We start from the raw sequence: 21040 nt of genomic DNA, 5'->3' as shown, positions 1-21040 counted from the left end.
GGACACTTGGCAATGTGTGGAGGTATTTTTTGGTTGTTATTAGTAGAGGGAGATCCTATTAGAATCCATGAATAGAAGCCACAGATGCAGCCAAATGTCCTACAGTGCATAGACCATGACCCCATAATACAGAATTGTTGGTCCAAAATGTCAATAGCACTGCTGTTGAGAAACTGTGATATGTACAGATATCAGTAGCTGAAGATGACAACTGAGGCTTAGTGGCAGCAATTTAGGATCCTTAGGAATTCATATTCTTAAAGTGATAAAGGAACAGTCACCTGTATCAGATTGTCTGGACTTGGATTCCCAGATTTCCTGTTTTGCTGACTGTATATGACTTTAAACTAATTATTCAATGAAACAAAAGCAGTTTCCTAATCTGAAAAAAGGGTTACTAAAATATCCATCTCACTAAACTAGTAGGTCCTTGGAGGCAAGAATCAGCTATGGTTAGATTAGAGAGAAGTATACAGTGAGGAGTGCTAAATATTTATACTAAATGTTTGATTATCAAACACCATTTGTTTTGAAACTAAAACAGAGATCATATATTACATAATATGGAACATAATGAGGAAAAAAGCAGCCCCTGATAGTGGGGTTGGGGGGTAGGCTGGCACCATCACCTAGCATATGCTGACCTGTTTAGTTAAATAATTTCACAGAACACCAACATCTGACAAGGCTACTCTATGATCACAATGAATCCAAACAAAACAAACAAACAAACAAAAAAAAACCCACTCTGTAATCATATTTGAATACAAACAAAAAAGCCTTGTTTCAACCACAAAAATTGACTAAATATTCCCTTATCATCTGTCATATGAAGGAGTATTGCTTCTTCACCAATCAGAGCTTTAGTCTCACTCGGATCTTCTCCCTTTTTATGGAAGAATTATTAAAATACCCAGTCACAGAATTACACCCACCTTCTGATAAACATCCGATTCGGAGAGAAGCCCAGCCTCCTGAACTCTCCCACAAATTACCTGAGAAGCCCAAACTGTAAATTCTAACACTGTCCCTGAGATGTCCTGCTGTTTCCTACAGGTGCCTCCCTCCTTGCAAGGAGTCAATAAACCCAATTTGTCCAGCCCCAGAGGAGTTCTGGGTGATCTGGAGAGCACCGACAGTAGTGACATCGCCCTAAATGTTAGTTAACTATTGTGCCCCAAAGGGAACTGCAGGTGCACCCTGTGCAGTCAAGCGGCGACTTCATAAACAAGTACAGTCCTGCGCCACCTAAGGAAGTTTCTGTCAAGGACCGACAGGACACACGGTGGTGGTCCCACAGGGACATTGTAGCCCATTTCGTTGTGTGATGATGTTCCACGACGAGGAAATTGCCGAATCACACACTTCTCAACATGTATCTGTCATTAAGCGAGGCAGGGCTGTTTCGAGGCTTCCGGAGCCTCTCTCGCCGGTCCGTTTCTCCTCAGGGAACGCCTTCTTTCCTCAGTCCACCTCTGGAGAGGCAGGGGGAGAGGCTTTCGGTTTCCTGTCTTCCAAGTAAAAAGTTAACACGTTAAATGTCTCACGAAGTAAAACCTTCTAGTGAGGCGCGAGTCTCCAGTTCCGACTTAGAATTCCTCAAATACTAGAATACCTCAGGGACAGGGGGAAACAGCACGACGGGTTCATACTACTGTCTCACCTACCTGCCTATCTCGGGAGAAATGGCCCCAAATTCACTCTACAAGCAGACTAGCATAGCTCTACGAGCAATACCGAACTCTCCGAAAGGCTCAGGCAATAGTCACAACAAGAAACCGAATCTCTAGGATAGGCTTGCTCAGACTCCGCGCACCGATTGCAGGACGGTTGCCTCTTCCAGGAGAACTACAAGTCCCGGCATGCCCGCGCCGCAGCGTCCCTTGGTTACTCGCGCCACATGAAGCGCACTGGGTGGGCTCTTCCGCGCGCCTGCGCCTCGGCGAGCTCTGCGCAGGCGCACTTCCAACGTTTGGGAGGAGGGCGGGGTGTCGTTCCCTTTCGCTGATGCAAGAGCCTAGTGCGGTGCTGGGAGAGGTGTTGGTGGGAGCAGCGCTGCCGCCGAGGCCAGGGGCTGACTCGTCTGACTTCTCTTTCCTGCCGAGCCCACTCGAACCGCAGCCATGTCCGGGGACGAGGTGAGGGCCTGAGCCCGGCGCTAGGGCTGAGGACTAAGGCAGGAAGCCTTACCCACCCAGTGGGGGAAACCGGGCCTGCGGCCTAGCGGCCGGCCGCCGCCATGTGGGGCACCCGGGCCTAGGCAGCCCGGAGCGGTGGAGCCGGCGAGGATTCTGGATCCGCATGCTTGGCCGCTCCCGGCTCTCCTCAGAGCCACAGCGCCGGGGCCGGCTTCTTCCTGGGGTCGGCGTTCCGGGAGTGGAGAGCACGCGTTGGGGCGCCGGTCCTGAAGGGACTGATGCCCCGACTGAACGAGATTGGGGCTGGCGATTCCTGCACTCGTTTCCGCTGGACACTGATCAGCTCGCCTCTCTGGGCGCCCCAGGAGCCTCCCTCGGCTCCGATGGAACACTCTAGTTAAAAAGTTTGTAGTCTAGTTTTTCCAGGCAGGTATCCCGCCCTTGTTTTCCTCTCGTGCATTATTCTTCAAAAGACGAGACGATAAGGAAGTTAGGACTCGAGGAAAAGACCCTTCGGCTTCAAAAAGTGAGCAGCCTTCTCGGAAAGTTTCCGGGCGGGTGTCCCCGAGCTTCCTTTAACAGTGCTCACAGCGACCTGAGCGAGAAGTTCGGGCTGCGAAGCTGACTGAGCCCCTTTCTCCAGTCGTGCTTGGATCTCAACCCCCCCCCCCCCGCTATTTATGCTAGTTCATGTAAAATCAAACGACTTAAAATGAAATTGGTGTTAAAAGAGCTCTCACTCGGTATTGCTGAACAGAGGAGGTATAGTGCCCCCCACCAAAACTACACCCCATGTAAAAAAAAAAAAAAGTATGAAGAATTTGTAGTTTTTTCGGTCTAGAGGGCCTTGGAAGGGATGATGAGGAAGAATTCGAGGTTCTCTAAACTAGTGTTGGCTTTTGAGTAGACCCTGAACGATGCTTAGAATTTTCTCCAGCAGTGGGAAGGCTTGATTTATTATAGGACAAGACAAATAGCAATTAAGAGTGCTTACACAGAGTGGAGTGTTCTCCAGTTTGGTTAGAGTTAAGCAATGAAGACTTGAAAAATAGGTAGTGGCTAGTTATTGAGTACTTTCAAGTTAAGAAATTTGTAATTCTAGAGGGGACTTCGTTTTCATTTGGGTCTCAGGATAACCCTGTAAAATTGGTCCTATTCTACCCATTTTACAGATGAAAAACCGAGGTTCACAGTTGTATAATGCCTACTGATCAGATTCTCAGCGCCCTAGCCAGGAGTAGAATTCCAAAATGCTGCTTTCATCTAGGTGATAGGAATCAGGCTTAGAGAAACAGTCTGAAGGAGGTAGATGGTTCTAGCTTGGAGGTCATGGTAAACATGGCTCTCGTTTACTGTATTACTGAGAGGTAGTGTTTCACGCTTATTTTATTTCTTCTACTTTTTCAGATTTTCATAATGTTTAGCAACTGTAGTACTTATGTAGAGCAATGTGCTGTGGGGAATTCTGGGTATGGTTTCAGTGATAAAGTACTCATACTGTCATAAGGGATATAACTGTAATGCAATGTAGAAGAGATACAATAGTAAGATAGCTGTAATGAAAGGTAGAAATTGTCATAAGAAGTAGATATAGGGCCATCAACATAATAATTTGGGAGTGCTGGCAGGATCATTTTTGTAATAGGATCAAGGTGTTTTTTTAATATTTAATTTTTAGTTTTAGGTGGACACAACGTCTTTATTTTTATTTTATGTGGTGCTGAGAATCAAACCCAGTGCATGCTAGGCAAGTGCACTACCACTTGAGCCACATCCCCAGCCCAAGATCAGGTTTTTTGAAAGAAGTGAAATTTAAATACATAACTGAAGGATGAACGAGATTTTGTTCAGCATAGGTAGCAGAATCAGCATTCCAGCAGTGGACTTTGGAAGCTGATATAGTATATGCAGCTTGGCACTTCCTAGACTTACCAGTGCTACTTCATTTTATAGATAGGAGAGTAGGCCCAAGGAGGTTAACTTGCCTTAGGACATGCACCAAGTTAGTGGGACTAGAACCTAGAACCTCTGTCAGGTGGAAGTTAACTGGTGAAGAGAGGTCTGAAGAATGGGGTGTAGGTTCTGGTTCATGTAGTGTTGTTGACAAGATAATTATTAGAAAAGTCCTTTCTGACCGCTTTACAGACTTGTGAGGACCAAATGAAAACGTGCACTTGGAAATGGCTTATAAACTATCAGTAACTTTCTATAGTTTCTTTTTACTTTAAATGTCTCATTGAAATATAATTGCCATAAACGGCACATGTTACTTTTTAAACCTTGTAATTAAGCCAAAAAGATCACCAAAACATGATCCTTTTTAACCTAGTGGAACTATGAAAAAGCAATAACCTAATGTGTTACTTGATAAGGAAAAAAAAAAATCCCCTAATTTGCAGGCACTCAGAATTTTTTACATCTTTTTTTTTTTTTTTTGGTACCGGGGATTGAACCCAGGGGTACTTAACCAGTGAACCACATCCCCAGCCCTTTTTATTTTGAGACAGGAACTTGCTGAGTTGCTTAGGACTTCACTAAATTGCTGAGGCTGGCTTTCAACTTGGAATCCTCCTGCCTCAGCCTCCCAGATTGCTGGGATTACAGGGGTGCATTGCCACACCCAGCATAGAGTTTTTTGTTTTTAAGCACTGTTAATGTCTTCTTAGACTTGCTTAATACTAGACACTAGTCACAAGGTGTTAGAACATTGAGTTTTCACAATATGGTAAGGTGTTTTTCCAAAAGAAGTTTTAAATTAAAAGAAAAAAAGTTTCTGATTAAAAATAGAATGTGTGTTATGCAAATGAAGTTTATAAAACACAGAAGAATACAAGAAATAAAAATTTCCCAGAATCCTGTCACCTGGAGATGAAAAATGCTGTTAGCATTTCAGCCCTGAAAGGAACTTCAGATCAACACCTTTCTTTGCAAGTTCTTTTGAGAATATACATGCCTTCTGGGTGTAGTATGGACAAAAAAGTTGATTTCTTTGTAAGGTATGCTGGAGACAATTTGATGAAGCACTTCAGGCTGTAATCAGGGTAATTTTAGCTGGAATCCTCTTTTCTTGCCTTCTCCACCCAACAAAGATGAGTTGAAAATGGAAATTTTATGCTTTTGAAGGCTTCATCGTAGACTTAGTAACTATTTGCTTCTCAAACCCAAACTAAACAAAACATAAACAAAACATCTGAAATGTAATCAATAATTTGAAAGTCAGATATAAAAGTCTTAAACCATGATCTTAGTCAAAACTGACATGGCCTTATATTTTGGTGAGTCCCGCTTTGGGTGCTACTTCAGAATTTCTGGTTTCCTTATTTGTAAGCTACTTCGCAGGGTTGTGTGAATGAGATGAGGCATTGAGTATTTTAAGTACACAAGTATTAAGTATCCAGAGGTAGTAGTTGAGATGTTAATTATTTCAGCATATGATTCCCAAATGTTTATTACCTTTGATAGGGCCATAGTCTGTTTACCTGTAGACCTAAATAAGAATTTTTTCCTGGGCTAAGGAGGCTGCTGGGAGGTTTCAGGATTTCTTCTATCTTTTGTCTGGCTTGCTGAATAATAATAATTAAAAGGCAGTTAATATTCCAGGGAACCTGAAGCATGAAAAAAAAATTGCAATGAATGGATTATAAACTTTGCCAAAACCAGATTTATAGTGCCTGGAGTGCTGTGTGTCCTTTTGCCAAGTCTCCCTATTTCAAGAATGATGATGAACTGTACCTACCCATGTACAGATTGCAGTATTCCATGTAGGATGACCCAAGGCCCATTATAGGTCAATAGTGGGGAATTCCTTTTCCTGACTCATCTATCCTGGAAGGAATGCTTCTTTAAGTTTCTCAGTTAATGTTCTTCCAACTGACTGCATTTCAGAATTACTCATTTATACAGTTGGATTCAAGAGAATAACTTTGAAATGTTACTATAAAAATTTCCATAATGCTTTGTATATATTTCTCTACTAGATGAGGACAATAGCTACCCTACCTTATTATAGACTATAGCTTAGTTTCCTTAATGTGCTTGGGACATAAAAAGAAAATTAAATTAATTATAATCAGTTTGGGGAAGTTTTGAGAGCTTCATGATACATCTGGCAAATTAGATCACCTGAGTTGAGGATGTTTCAGTGATAGGAATCAGATACCATGTTTTGTGAACTGTAAAGCATTATATAAATTATAATGTAAGGGCTTTATGCTTGCTTATTTGATGCTTGCAGTAACCTTGTCAGGTTTGGTTTTAGTTCAGCTTATCTCCATTTTACACATGAGGCATGAGGTGACACAGAGTCAGAGCCAGAGTCTGGATTTAAATCCAGGCAGTTGTGCTCCAGATCTGTGTTTCTGATCACTACACGGCAGATCAGTGGGCAAAGATTGGTAAGGAGCTCAGGGGAAAAAATACTTGGATTTGAATCTAATTCTGTTTGACTTAAAGACTTTGCTCTTTCTGCTCTGTCAGGTGCCTACCCTGTATGTGTAAACTATTACCATCTAAAATAACTTTTCAAGTAATCAGTGTAGTCTACAAGTTAGAAATTACTTTTCTACTTACTGTATAGTGAACATTTAGATAAAAATAATATAAGCAAATTTTTCGTATTCCACAAACAAAAAGCAGTGTAAATACTTCTAAGGAAATTTCTCAGAGATTTACTGATTTGCTGATGGATTTTCTTAAAATTTAAGGTTTGTCTGGACTTCACAATAAATTTTTTAAAAAATCAAGATCTAGTCTCCACATATAGCCACTCCAGGTTATCAACCTTAATAAGATGTTCTAAACTTTCCAAGGTATTGGTTTTCTCATTTATGAATGAGGGACGTCTGACCATAGCTTGTTGCTAAAGTTCCTTCCCTTAATTCCATGATTCATTCAGGATGTCCAAATTTGCTTATGAAGTTAAAAGTGAAGTTCCTTTATCTTATGATAGATACCTTACAGATTGAAAGGCATGTGCACATGTTTCAGACACTCACTCTCCCTGCACTCCATATTTAGTAGTACAAGGAAGGTTGGATGGACAGTTTTATTTTTTTCCTACCTTTTACCTTTAAGAGTTTGCCCTTTTTTTTTTTTGTTTGTTTGTTTGTTTTAAGAGTTTGCCTTTTGAGGATAAAACATCATTAAGAAATAATCACTTGGTCTCTTTTTCTTCTTTATTGTTTTTTAAACAGATGATTTTTGATCCTACAATGAGTAAGAAGAAAAAGAAGAAGAAGAAGCCCTTTATGTTAGATGAGGAAGGGGATGCCCAGACAGAAGAAACCCAGCCCTCTGAAACAAAAGAAGTGGAACCAGAACCAACTGAGGATAAAGATGTGGAAGCTGATGAAGAAGACAGTAGGAAAAAAGGTAAGTGGTTGATGTCAGAGTCACTATTGTGCTGGGAGCCCAGGTTCTTTTTATGGTTTAGATTTTGTGTATGTAGTGACCTCCTAGCCTGATAAGGCTTTTCCATTAAAGTTAAGGCCATTAGCAGTCTGTTCATTGAGCCTTACCAGATACATGATGGGTTTGTTGCAGGAAATTCTCACTGAATTCACAAGTACAAAAATGATGACACTTCATCCTTCTGGAGCTGGTTTTCCAGCTTTAATGGGATTGTATTTGAGTATGAGCAGAAAGGAATAGAATCAAGGATAGGTGTTTTTTGAAATTTTTTTTTAATAATTTTTTTCAGTTGTAGATGGACACAGTAACTTTACTTATAATTTATATGTGGTGCTGAGTATCAAACCCAGTGCCTCACACATGCAAGGCGAGTGCTCTACCATGGAGCCACAACCCCAGCCCGCCCCCCCCCCATAGGCAGTTTTTGTATTAGCAAATCTGAAAATGCATATAAAATATTAATTAGTCTGAAATGTTTGGGGTTAAGTACTAACTTTTTTTTTTTTCACTCATGTTAGTACTCTATCATAGAAACAATTTGACTATTAGAAATAAATGATTCAGTAAATATAGTTTGTATCAAATATAAGATTCCTGGAGTAGAGAGAACTGATAATCGTTGAGCAAATACCTTGTGCTGTCTTGTACATGTTTGAAACCAACTTTAGAAAGTAAATCATTTCTGTTTTAATAAGATAAAATGAATTCATAAATAGTTCCTTGAAAAACTATGTAGTAGAGGGATCCTAAATACACAAAATGGCAGAGCAAATAGAAAACTTTCTGAACAGAACCTATTCTTGCTCATTAACGATAGTTTCATCAATATTCATATTTGTTGTACAGCCTTATTTTAATTAAATGTGAAGTAATTTATATAAGACCTTTCGATAATTGATTAGTTAAATAAAATGTTGAGGTAGGCACTGGGATTTAGTTGAATTTAGGTTTATCCTCTTAGTATCTAGAAGGGAGACAGGTAAAGCAAGCTTGTAGTATTATCTCAGTATGCTCAAGTATCCTGAGAATACCTAATCCAGTTACAGGCTTAGAGAAGACTTCTTGGTAGAAGTAGCTCCTAATCAAGGTGGTGAGATGGAACAAATTGCTATATGAGAGGGCTCATGGGAATGCTTGAAGGTGAGATTACACATACATTGCACTAGGAATTGGAAGAAGTTCTGTAGGCCTGGAGCAGGGGTTGCGGTGTGGAAGGTGGGATATAGGGCTAAGTAGAAGTGAAGAAATAAAGGTGAAGGGTCTTAGAACTTGTGTGAGAGCTGTGACTTTGTTTTGGAAACAAGAATGATATGGTCAGAGATTACTAAATAAATATTCTTAAAATGTCCCCTAACCAGATTCTTTGCTAGAAAGCTTGGAGTTGACCTGTCATTATACTTTTTAGTACCACAACCTTTACTTTTGTGGAAGGTCTACTGTACTAATTAATCTATCTGATCTCTCTTTTCTGGTGACTTAGTTAATAGTTGGAATGTGTAACACTTAATTTGATGCTTTGCCTTCTGCTAGCTGTTAATAATTGATAATCCTCAATCTGTCTTTTATAGATGCTTCCGATGATCTAGATGATTTGAACTTCTTTAATCAAAAGAAAAAGAAGAAAAAAACAAAAAAGATATTTGATATTGATGAAGCTGAAGAAGGTGTAAAGGTAGTATTGCTTTCTTGTTGAAGGTAAAATTTGACCTCTTGAAAGGTTGCTAAATGGCTGTTTCTCACCCATTGTCTTATCTCTTAGCAGCTTTGCTTTATAGTTGTTAAGCACTTAATCACCACTGTTAAGGTCATTTTCTTGTATCTCTGACCTTTTTTTTGGGGGGGGGGGTTACTGGGGATTTTAACCCAGGGGCACTTGACCACTGTGCTATATTCCCAGGCTTTTTTTTGTTTTGTTTTTAAACTTTGAGACAGGCTCTCACTAAGTTCCTTAGAGCTGTGCTAAGTTGCTGAGCAATCCTCGAACTGCCTCAACCTTCCAAGTTACTAGAATTACAGGTGTACACCACTGTACCTGACATGACTACATATTTTAAAGAATATTATTCTAGGAATGTAAATTTAGGTCTTAATATTATATTGTGTACCATTGAGATGATCATGAAGTGTCCCTGTCTTTAACCATACTGAGATTGTTTGGATGAAGAGAGATTTATCTAAGTGAGAAATCTTATGGAGCACATATTCCTGTGTGGTTTTTTTTTTTTTTTTTTTTTTAAACTTTTGGTAGCAGTAAAGAATAGTTCCCAGGCTTCAGTGTTTAGTAGCTGTTGATAGTGTATCCTGTAGGAAAACCAGAACATTCAGGCTACTTCTGTGGAATTCTTTGATTTCAATTCTTAGGGACTTGAGACCTCATGATTGTCTTGCCACTACTGAATTGATTTCTAGTTCAAATACATGAAAAAATTTTTGAACAGGAATCAGATACATAGATGGTAGGTGAATAAAAGGGTGGATAAATGAGGAAAGAACTGATAGTCTGTTCTTTCCCTCCCTAGAGCTACTACTTTAAAGAACTTTTAGAGAAATCGCTTTAGCAGAGCCCACACATCTATTTTATACACCCCAGCATATAGCAGTTTTAATGTGTGCGTGTGTGTATGTGTGTGTGTGTATTCACAGAGAAGAGTAAGAACACGTATGCACATAAAGACACACCAAGAATCCCATTTTGTGCCTTCTACTGAAACTTTTCTTTAGTAAATAGTTAATTTGCTCAAATATGAGTAAATAATTTCACATGTATCGGATATTTATATCATGTTCCATTGAGTTTTGGAAATAATGTCTTAATTTTGATGGCTGTTAATTAAGCAAATGCATATTAGTGTTACAGTGAATCAGGCATTGTTGGTAATAAGTTTTTTCTATTTTCAGATTCATTTTAGTTCAGGGGTAATTTAGAATCCTTTAGAACAAGATGGTTTTTACCTGGATTTGACTTTTTATCTCGCTGTTTGGAGAGTCTCATTTCCTCCTATTACTGCAGGGGAATTGAGAAAGAAATGCTCATATTGTACTGAACAAATTGGGTTTTAATATCCTGATAACAAGATGAAACATCAGAGATGTGCCACGGAAATTAACAAAGTTCTGTTAGTTCATTTTTTTTTTTCCTCTCATGTTCTGTATGGATTATATTTTGTTATTCACGTCAGTAATGTGTCCAACTTTAATAAAAACGGGGTCATTACAGATGGAAGGACAAAACGCTTCATAGGCTGTTAAAGCAGTTTATTCTTTGAGTCATGAAATGCCCTTGGGACATGAGTGGGCATATTTGTTACTTCTAGTAGCTTTTGTCCTCAAGAGTCACTAATAAGCTCCACTTGTAAGTTCTTGGATACATTTTTTTCTCTGTTATTGAAGTCATAACCTTAGGAAGATGTTACAGGTATCCTGGTCATGAAGCAAGAAAGGCATGGATATCGATCTTGAAGCTGAAATGTTTTTGAGGTCATGGGTTATGCTTCCACCTGAATTTTCTGACCATTCCAGGACTTTTGAACCACCTGAGAAACAATTTTTGCTTGTGTCTGCCTCTTACTGTTTCTTGGCCTTACTTTAGAGGTAGATCTAATTATTAGGATTAAGTCAATAGGAGCATAGGACTAAAAGCTAGCCAGTATGTGCTAATTTATATTCAAATTTCTACATTTCTCATTTACTGTCATCTTAGAGACTAGATCAATATCTAGTTTCCTGTTTTAGTATACCTAGCTAATACAATGGGTTGATTAGTGTGACACCAGATTACAGAACTGGATTTGGGATCCCAAGTCTGAATTTTGTTTACTCATCTCTTCCAACTTTTCTGCTGATAAGATTTCTGAAATTACCATAGCATTGTCATAGTAGTTCAGAGTATAGGTACACAAAAAATAGAATTGTGGCTAATGTTGACAGTATACTTGGAATAGGAGTTAGGTAAGCTGGTGAGAAGAGGAAGTAATTAAAAGGCTGGAGACTGAGGTAGGCCCTTTTTTTTCTTCTGAGGTGTTTATGATTCATCTCTAACATGCCCTATTTAACATCCATACCTATAGCAGCTAATCTTGGTCAAGCTGTACCTTATCTGCATCCATTCATCATATGATCCTAATTCCCTGGGGCGGGGGTATCTTTCCCTCTTTCATGATGTCATCTATAGAAATGCTGATAAGGACTTCTCTAGCCTGTTGCCAAGCTGAAGTGGTGTAATAAAAGAGATATTTGTCTTTTTGGCTCCTGGCATACAACTCCTAAAACTGTTGGCAGTCTTCAAAATGATAAATATCTTTTGTACGCTAATGAGAAGACTGATGACTAGGAGGCCCCAAGATAGCTTGAGATAGGGGCTGGTCATCAAGCAGATCAAGCCATGATTAGAGGATTGGAACTTTCCTTGACCCCTGCCACTTCTGAGGATGGAAGGTCTAGAGATTGAGTTCTTTTGGCTTGCCAGTGGCCATTGATTTAGTAAATCACACATTGTTAATGAAACTTTAAGTAATGGAGTTCAGAGAACTTCCAGGTTGGTGACCTCATTGAAGTGCTGGGAGGGTGGCATGCCTAGAGACTTGCCTTCCTTGACACCTGCCATGTTCCCATCTTCCCACATTTTGTCCCTATGGATTGCTTCCCTTTGGCTATTTTTTTTTTTTTTTTAAGTTGTATCCCTTGTAATAAAACCGGTAAATAAAGCACTTTTTTTGAGTTCTGTGAGTCATTTTAGCAAATGATTGAATTTAGGGAGGGCATTGTTGGAACCTCTGAATTTGTAGACAAGTCAGTGTGGGTAACTTTGGGAACCTGATACTTGTTACTAGCATCTGGAGTGAGAAAATAAACTATGAAACTGAGCCTTTAAACCTTTGGAGTCTGACAGTAACTCCAGATAGTATCAAAATTTAATTGGAGGATGTCTAGTTGATATTAGAGAATTGTTGTGGAAAAACATCACGTATTTGGTTTCAGCAGGAGAATTACCCACTAATTGCATCATATTCAGTCAGAAACTTATTTAAAATACTCCTCAGTCCTTCTCCACTAAAGATTGTCAGAAGATTTTAATTTTCTTTAATCTTTTATCAGAACCAGATGGTTCTGATAGTAGCCTGTTTTGGAAACATGAATAATAAGATCCCAAGCCTGAAGAATAAAAGAGGGAAAAGATCCCACTTAAGTATTTTGAGAAATTTATGGTTTTAATGATAATCCCTGAGCCAATTTTTCCCACTTGTGAGAGGTATTTCTTATCTATAACTTTAGCTTTGAATATTTGATTGTTTTTGCTCTAAAATGATGGTAGGTCACTGTCTTTTTAATTAAAAACTATTGCCCTAGTATCAAAATTGAGACTTTTCTCAATTTCTTAGGATCTTAAGATTGAAAGTGATGTTCAAGAGCCAGCTGAACCAGAGGATGATCTTGATATTATGCTTGGCAATAAAAAGAAGAAAAAGAAGAATGTCAAGTTCCCAGATGAGGATGAAATATTAGAGAAAGATGAAGGTAATATTGGGGACTCAACATCTCTTCTAGACACTTGGCTCTTCATCTCCTTGATTGGGGCTAGGGGACTTCTTTTAAAGTTCAGTTTTATCAGTTTTTAAATACTATAGAGTTTTTAGAGAACTTTTCATATAGTCATCAGATGGGTTTTTATGGATGTGGAAGTTTCTTAAATGCTTTCAAAGTTAAACTCTTCCTTCTAATTATTTATAGCTAGCAATTATTCTAGCAATTATTTCGTTGTATTTGTTAAGTCAAGAAACATTTCACTATGTGTTAACATTAATATATATATATTAAGGGTCTTATGCATTTCATAACATGCTTGCCTTTAAGGGAAAGGGGATTGTTTATGATCCTTGGTCTCTTTATGCTTACGGCTGTCATGAATGCCATAGTGAAAGGGACCACAAATGTCTTTGAAGCCCCCTTCCCCTCTGTTGGTATAATAGAATCCACCCCCATTCTTACAATCTTTGTTATCTGTAGCTGTAGAAGATGAAGATAGCAAAAAAGACGATGGGATCTCATTCAGTAACCAGACAGGTCCTGCTTGGGCAGGCTCAGAAAGAGACTACACCTATGAGGAGGTAAGACAAATTCTCTTACAAGAAGGGGATAAGCTGTTCACTAGAACTTAAAAACAAGATAGCTGGTCACAGTGGTGCACACCTATAATCCCAGTAACTTGGGAAGCTAAGGCAGGAAGATCACAAGTTCGAGTCCACACAGAAACTTATTTAAAATTCTCCTCAGTATTTTAAATAATTTGCAAATGAAAAAGATCCTGTCTCAAAAATAAAAGTAAAAAGTGCTGAGGATGTGGTTTAGTGGTAGAGTGCCCAGATTCAATCCACCAAACCGTCACACAAAGAAAAACAAGGTAAATATTCCTCGAATTGGAAGGGCCCTTGAGATACAGGTTGATGGTAAAACAGAGGCAGAGAGGTCACAGCCAGTTCATAGCATTTTCTGATGCCTACCTGTGGGCAGCCTGCCTAGAATGTGACAGTCATTGTAAGACTCACTATTCCCATCTGTGTTCAGGGACTTCTGAGGTATGGAGCCTGGGGATTAGAGTGGCATTGGTGATAGAATGACTAATTTGGAACCAGGGTAGTCTGGAGTTGCTTGAATCTTCCACAGATCATATACTTTTCTTTAAACATAGCAGAATTAGTTGTGTGCGTTTACTTTGGACAAGAAAGAATCACTATCTGTAATGGAATCACTCACCATCTGTAGTGGGACAGATAGATCCTGGTTGGTGATGAGTTCCTGCCTTCAGGGAGCTTCTAGAACATGTAGTGATGTTTGTGTATATTTAGTAAAAAGTAAAATACGTCCATCTGTGACAATGTGGATGAACTTGGAGGAAATTATACTCACTGAAATAGGTCAGATATAGAAAGATACATACTGCATGATCTCCCTTATATGTGAAATTTAAAAAAAATCAAACTCATAGACATAATAGAAAGGTGGTTGGCAGGGTTGGAGGATGGGTGACATGGAGAGGTGTTGGCAAAGGGGCAAATACCTTTAATTATAATAATGTCTAGAGATCTAATGTATAGCATGATGACTTTAGTTAATCATATTGTGATGTTAACTTGATTTTGCTAAGAATAGGTTCTAAGTGTTCTTACGTGGGTGAGTGGTAAGAGGAAAGGTAAATGAGGTGATGGATATTTTAACTAACTTGACTAGGGTAATCATTTTACAATATATATATCAAATCATCACATTGTATACCATAAGTATGTACAGTTTTATTTATCAGTTATAGCTCAATAAACAGGGTGTACACACAAGAAAAGTAAAGAAATATGCTCCATTAAAGCAGTGACTCAAATGTGAACTTTATACCCCTGCTGTTACTAAGAATGTGCTTAAATATCACTTTATCCCTATAGCTACTGAATCGAGTGTTCAACATCATGAGGGAAAAGAATCCAGATATGGTTGCTGGAGAAAAAAGAAAATTTGTTATGAAACCTCCACAGGTTGTCCGAGTAGGAACCAAGAAAACTTCTTTTGTCAACTTTACAGATATCTGTAAACTGTAAGTTGGTTAATGGAGATCCTCCATCCAAATACCAGATTTTCAGTGAATTTTTCAGGATGTTAAATATCCTTATTGCAGGTAAAAAATAAAATGCACAGGTGTAGGGATTAGGTTGAGGGGGATCACAATGTAGGTCTGTCAAGTTTCAAATCATAGGTTTCGGGGCTTTTTTGTGGTGATGATGAAAGAAGTCAATTCATACTAGTCTATGAGAATGGGTCCTAAACAGATGGAATGAGGAGTGAGGGGCCTGAATGTAGTTCTGAGACAGGAGTCTAGGGAGGTAAAAGTCAGTGGGGCTGGGCCTATCAAGCCAATAGTGAGCTCTGAAAAGTGGCTCAATATGATATGCCTCTTCCTTGGATGGTCTTTGCCAGAATGAGATTTCTACTTTCTTATTACCATCACATTCTATGCCAGTGTCACAGGTGACATTTGGGCCTTGTTTTTCTCAGAGCTCCTCAGCAATGCCTTTCATTGTTCTTAACCTACATAAGAGAGATACATGCTTGCTGCAGTAAAAAGATAACCACTTGTTTTCATTACTTACAGGCATTACTTTTTAAATTTCTTTGTTAAAACAACAGTACTATATACTTACTAGAAAACAAAGACACCCTAAAGAAAATGAAAACTCATTCGAAGTTCACCATTGAGATGGATGACCATAGTTTAATGCACATATCTTTAAATATATTGGTATCATACTGATTTTTAACCTGGTTTTTCCAGTAGTTATAAAACTTTTGCTTATGTCATGAAATAGCATTCCTGTGTTTTAAATACCTTCACAAAATATTCTCATAGTTCTTAAGCTGGACATGGTTGCTCTCAGATTTATATTGTTGGAGGCAAAGCTTCAGGGAACAAAGATGTTCAGGGACTATTTTCATCAACTCTCACCCATTACATTTTGGGAAAATATTCCCTTACATGTCTGCTTATTAAAACACATTTAAATGATGCCAAGTGTATAGATTTAAAAAGTGAAAATAGTGAGTGGCATTGCTCTGCCTGTTATCTGTGTACTTTAGGGAAAAAAGAGACCTATCTTGTTCTAAAAGCAGGATGGTACACCATTGAATAAATGTATCATATATACATTTATGATACAAATATTTCATATTGGTTTGTTTTTGTGCTATTGTGCTACCCTGACAAGCCTACATGTATATATAGTTTCTTTTTATTTTTAAAGAACAGCGTCAAACAAGAAACAGGAATTGGCATAACAAAAATCTAAATAGACATCACCTAGATTTAGTATATTTTAATCTTTTGATACATTTGCTTCAGATTTTTTGCTTCTTTGTTGTTGTTGTTGTTGTTGTTGTAGTTGGATACAATATATTTTTATGTGGTGCTGAGCATCAAACCCAGTGTCTTACACATGTGAGGTAGGTGCTCTACCACTGAGCTACAGCCTCAGCCCTTCTTTTTACTTCTTTAAAGAGAAGTTTTACAGCTGGGCATGGTGGGGCATACCTCTAATCCCTATGGTTCGGGAGGCTGAGACAGGAGGATTTCGAGTTCAGACCCAGCCTCAGCAACCATGAGGCGCTGAGCAACTCAATGAGACCCTGTCTCTAATATAAAGTAGGGCTGAGGATGTGACTCAGTGGTTGAGTGCCCTTGAGTTCAATCTTCAGTACCAATAAGTAAATAAACAAATAAATAGTTTTATAATTAAGGCCTTTGTATCATTTTGATTCCTTTCTTCTTTCTTCCCAGAGAAAGATACTATCCTCAAAAGTTCTTGTTCCGATCCATGTTTTTCTGTATGTATGTGTTCATAAATAGCATATATAGTAGTGTCTTATAGTATATTTTTATTTCAAAGCTTAAATGAATTATGTCCTGAAATTCAGCTAAAAGCTGAGTAATAACAAATTGAAATACTGAACAGGGTGGCTTTTTAGAAGTTTAGTTAGATTTCCATGAAAGCTACAGTTCATGTATTTGATTTTCTTTTTAGATTACATCGTCAGCCCAAACATCTCCTTGCATTTTTATTGGCAGAATTGGGTACAAGGTAAGAAACTGTATCATATTTATGTACTACCAGACATTTCGTAAGAACTTCTCTACTTAAAAAGATATGTAATGTGCTCAGAAATAACATTTACCTGATATCCAGAACTTTTAGAGCAGTAGAAACCACTTCATTTCTATGGAAGAGCTTGGCTGGGGCTCAGTGGTAGCGCACTTGCCTAGCATGTGTGAGGCACTGGATTCAATTCTTAGCACCACATATAAATAAATAAATAAAATAAAGGTCTATCAACAACTAAAAAAAAAAACAGGGTACAGAGTTGACTGGCTCATCTGATCAGGCCCACTGATGTACCAAACTGAAAGCAACAAGTACCCCCATGTTTAGACTTCCCTGTCACTAATTGGAACTCTCAGTCTTTTTTGTGGAGCACATATTAGATTTCAGAGGCACCCATTTTCTTGAGTCAGAACTTTTTTTCTAAACTGACAACAGGGTATTGGAGAAATAGTTTGTAAGGTAATGAGTAGCATAGGAGAAACCATTGAAGTAAGGATCTGAGTTCAGTAGCTACTTCAGGGAAGTAGATAAACCCTACAATCAATTGTATTGATTGTAGGGTTCATCTATTGAAGGCACTGAGCCAGTCCATCCCCATTCAGAGAGGCCAGGATCTCATGGAGCCCAGGCCAATGAGTTTAATTACTATAAGTTCAGGAAGTCCCTTTAAAATAGATAATGTAGACTTCATTTTATAATAATGATGACACACGTAGAGCACCTGTTGTGTGCAGTGCTTTTTGGTTACAATCTCAATCTTTACAATGTTTCTGTAAAGTAGAAAATAATACCAGTGCTCAGATTTGGAAACAGATTTAGTGAAATGGTGGTTCCTGTGGCTAGTTAGTGTTACAGTCAAGATGCAAACTCGGATCTTACTTGTTTCTGGAGCTTGAGTTCTTCAAGGGCTTAATTGCCTGTGCCTTACTGTCAGCACAGAGATAAATAAGGTGTTTTGTGCTTTTACTCTCTAAAAAAATCACAAGTGGAGTTTGCTATACTTGCTGTGGGGTTAAGAACTAATTTATTGACCATGATAGATAAGCAAGCTCTGTTATAGAATTATAGTTTTTAAATAAATTCAATACAATCATTGTTTATTTTTAAGCAGAAAAAAAGTGTGACAGTGTTTTTTCTACTCAGAATAATTAGCATTTTTGTAGAAGTGAACTTGTGGTCATTGGGTTAAATATCTTAGGGTTTGAGAAAATTCCATTTCTTTTAACAGTGCATGAAAAAAATATGCCTACATTGGAGTCACCATAGCTTAGAAATTAAGGATTATAGTTCATGGAGGGTGATATTAAACCCTTATAGTTAAAGAAGAATCACAGGAAATATTCTTGTAAAAGTTAGTTTTATGATAAGATACAGAACAAATATAAACTTAACTCTTTAACTGAATTGTTGTTTTATTGATTTGTAATTTTGGGAGGGAGAAGGGTACCAGGGATTGAACTTAGGGGCACTCAACCATTGAGCACTTCTCCATCCCTATTTTGTATTTTATTTAAGAGACAGGGTAGTGCCTTACTTTGGTTAAGGCTGGCTTTGAACTCTCGATCCTCCTGCCTCAGCCACCAGAGCACTGGGCAAGAACTTTAAAATATCATTAAGTACCATTGACAGTTTGTGGCCTGTAATTTCAAGTATATTTTATTATTATTTTTATTTTTTGTGTAATGTGATCCCACTATGTTGTCCAGGTTGACCCTGGACTCCTAGGCTCAAGTGATCCTCATAACTCACCCTTCCGAATAACTGAAATTACAGGTGGATACCACCACATGCAACTTAGAATTTTTAAAAATACATGTAATCCTTTTCATATTTTTATATTTATAGCTCACATTGCTTTGCATGTGCTGTGCATTCAGTAAAAGTTTGTTTTCCTTTATTTGATGAATGGGCTCAAATGCAATTAATAATTCAGTTATTAATTAAAATTAGTTATGAATCTGTTGTCCCTACAGAAGTATTTGGTTAAAATTAGATTTAATGTTAGGGAAGATAGGTAGGTCATCAGGCTTTGATGACTTGATTAAAAAGAAAATTTAAGGGCTGGGGTTGTGGCTCAGAGGTAGAACACTCACCTACCATGTGTGAGGCACTGGGTTTGATTCTCAGCACCACATAAATGTGTGTGTGTGTGTGTGTGTGTCTTGCTGGGGATCAAACCCAGGACCTTGCACATGACAGGCAGGCAGGTGCTAAATCAACTGAGTTACATCCCTAACTATTTTAAATTGATGAAATATAAAGATGTTAGAATTTGATTCTTTGAGGGAAAAATAAAAATAATAAAGCTATTTTTGTTTTTCTTAGTGGATCTATAGATGGAAATAACCAACTTGTAATCAAAGGAAGATTCCAACAGAAACAAATAGAAAATGTCTTGAGAAGATATATAAGTAAGTGTGTAACTTAATTTTATTACATCATTCTAAACTTCTCATCAGGCTGCTGTGTTTTGGGAGAGCCTTTTGTTTGTAATGAGCCTGGAAAAGCAGTCTTTTAAAAGACCAGCGGGGAAATGATTGTAAAGAGAAAGTTGGACAGAGGCACAAGGGAAAAGGACTTGAATTTCCTAAGGCCCAGCTGATTGAGCCTGCTGGTTGATTCTGGAGCTGAAGGTGAAATCTGCCTATGATTCAGGCTAGGCCTGGCCTGCTTTTGTGACCTTACTAATCACTTAAAATTGCTATGGCATGCCTGTTTCCATGTAGGAAGGTATGGGGTCTCTCATGTAGACAGAAGCAAGAAGAGGCAGCTTCATCCTATCTCTTCAAACTCAGCTTCATCCTCTTTTGCTCCAGGATGAAGAATTTAGAATTTTTTTTTTTTTTTTTTAAGAATCCCCCCATTGCCCAACCCATGTTTTAGTGCCAGGACATTACAGAAGACAACTTGTGTTTTCTGATTGCTGCCCCAATAGCTGAAATTCAGTTAAGCTTCCCTGTCTGGATGCACAATTAAATTGCAGTCTAGGCTTATTGAGTCCAACGTAGATGCAATGTAAATGCAGAGGAGAGCAACCTCTGTTTCAGGGTGGCTACCAGTAATGCTATGTGTTGCTTTTCCTGCAGAGGAATATGTCACATGCCACACATGCCGATCACCAGACACCATCCTGCAGAAGGACACCCGGCTCTATTTCTTACAGTGTGAAACCTGTCATTCTCGATGCTCTGTTGCCAGTATCAAAACCGGCTTCCAGGCTGTCACGGGCAAGCGAGCACAGCTCCGTGCCAAAGCTAACTAATTTGCTAATCACCACTGATTTTGCAAAATGTGTTGTGGAGATTTGGCTGGACAGGTTTACCATCAGAGTGGATATACCATTATATTAAAAACAAGATAGAAAAGCTGCCAAGTTCTTTGGTGAGTGGTTGGTTGATCTGAAATCCTTGCAAGATGCCGATGCTCAAGCTGTTGACATACTCATTGCCTACTTTAACAACTGTCAGACATGATGGGGTAAGGAGGTGCTTTTTTAAAATCGTTCATAGACTTCTGTAAAATGCAAGATAAATTAAAGTTATTATAACAGTGATTCTTTCAATTTGGTTTGTCCTTCAGTTTTCTCTTCTATAAAAAAAATGTACTTGGTGAATTCAACAGAAACAAAGCAGTTTGTGCCTGGGCTCTGTTGAGCTCTCTGGATCTTTGTTCTGAGAAACTGGATACTGGGAGGCACTTCATTCAGCTAGGAAGCCATTTTCCTTCTCAGCTTCTTTGGAGATACAAGGCTAACGTGACATGGCTTCCCATGAGAGGGTGGTTGGAGCATGAGATCTAGGACAAATACGGCTTATTTTCAATGTCCAGGGAATGTCTGTAAAATTCAATTCTTTTCTT

General features: G+C 38.5%; 1 protein-coding gene across 1 annotated transcript; it reads left to right on the top strand.

Moving 5' to 3' along the window:
- Positions 1-1989: 1989 nt before the first annotated feature.
- On the top strand, positions 1990-20744 carry Eif2s2 (eukaryotic translation initiation factor 2 subunit beta). Its single transcript, XM_076851709.1, has 9 exons — positions 1990-2138; positions 7331-7508; positions 9116-9219; positions 12926-13061; positions 13551-13651; positions 14978-15126; positions 17105-17161; positions 19508-19593; positions 20269-20744. The coding sequence occupies exons 1-9, from the start codon at positions 2124-2126 to the stop codon at positions 20442-20444; spliced, it is 1002 nt and encodes a 333-aa protein (XP_076707824.1). The 5' UTR covers positions 1990-2123; the 3' UTR covers positions 20445-20744.
- Positions 20745-21040: the final 296 nt, after the last annotated feature.

The sequence above is a fragment of the Callospermophilus lateralis genome, chromosome 3, assembly GCF_048772815.1.
Source record: "Callospermophilus lateralis isolate mCalLat2 chromosome 3, mCalLat2.hap1, whole genome shotgun sequence".
NCBI classification, from domain to species: domain Eukaryota; kingdom Metazoa; phylum Chordata; class Mammalia; order Rodentia; family Sciuridae; genus Callospermophilus; species Callospermophilus lateralis.
This window is presented reverse-complemented; position numbering and strand designations above follow the sequence as displayed.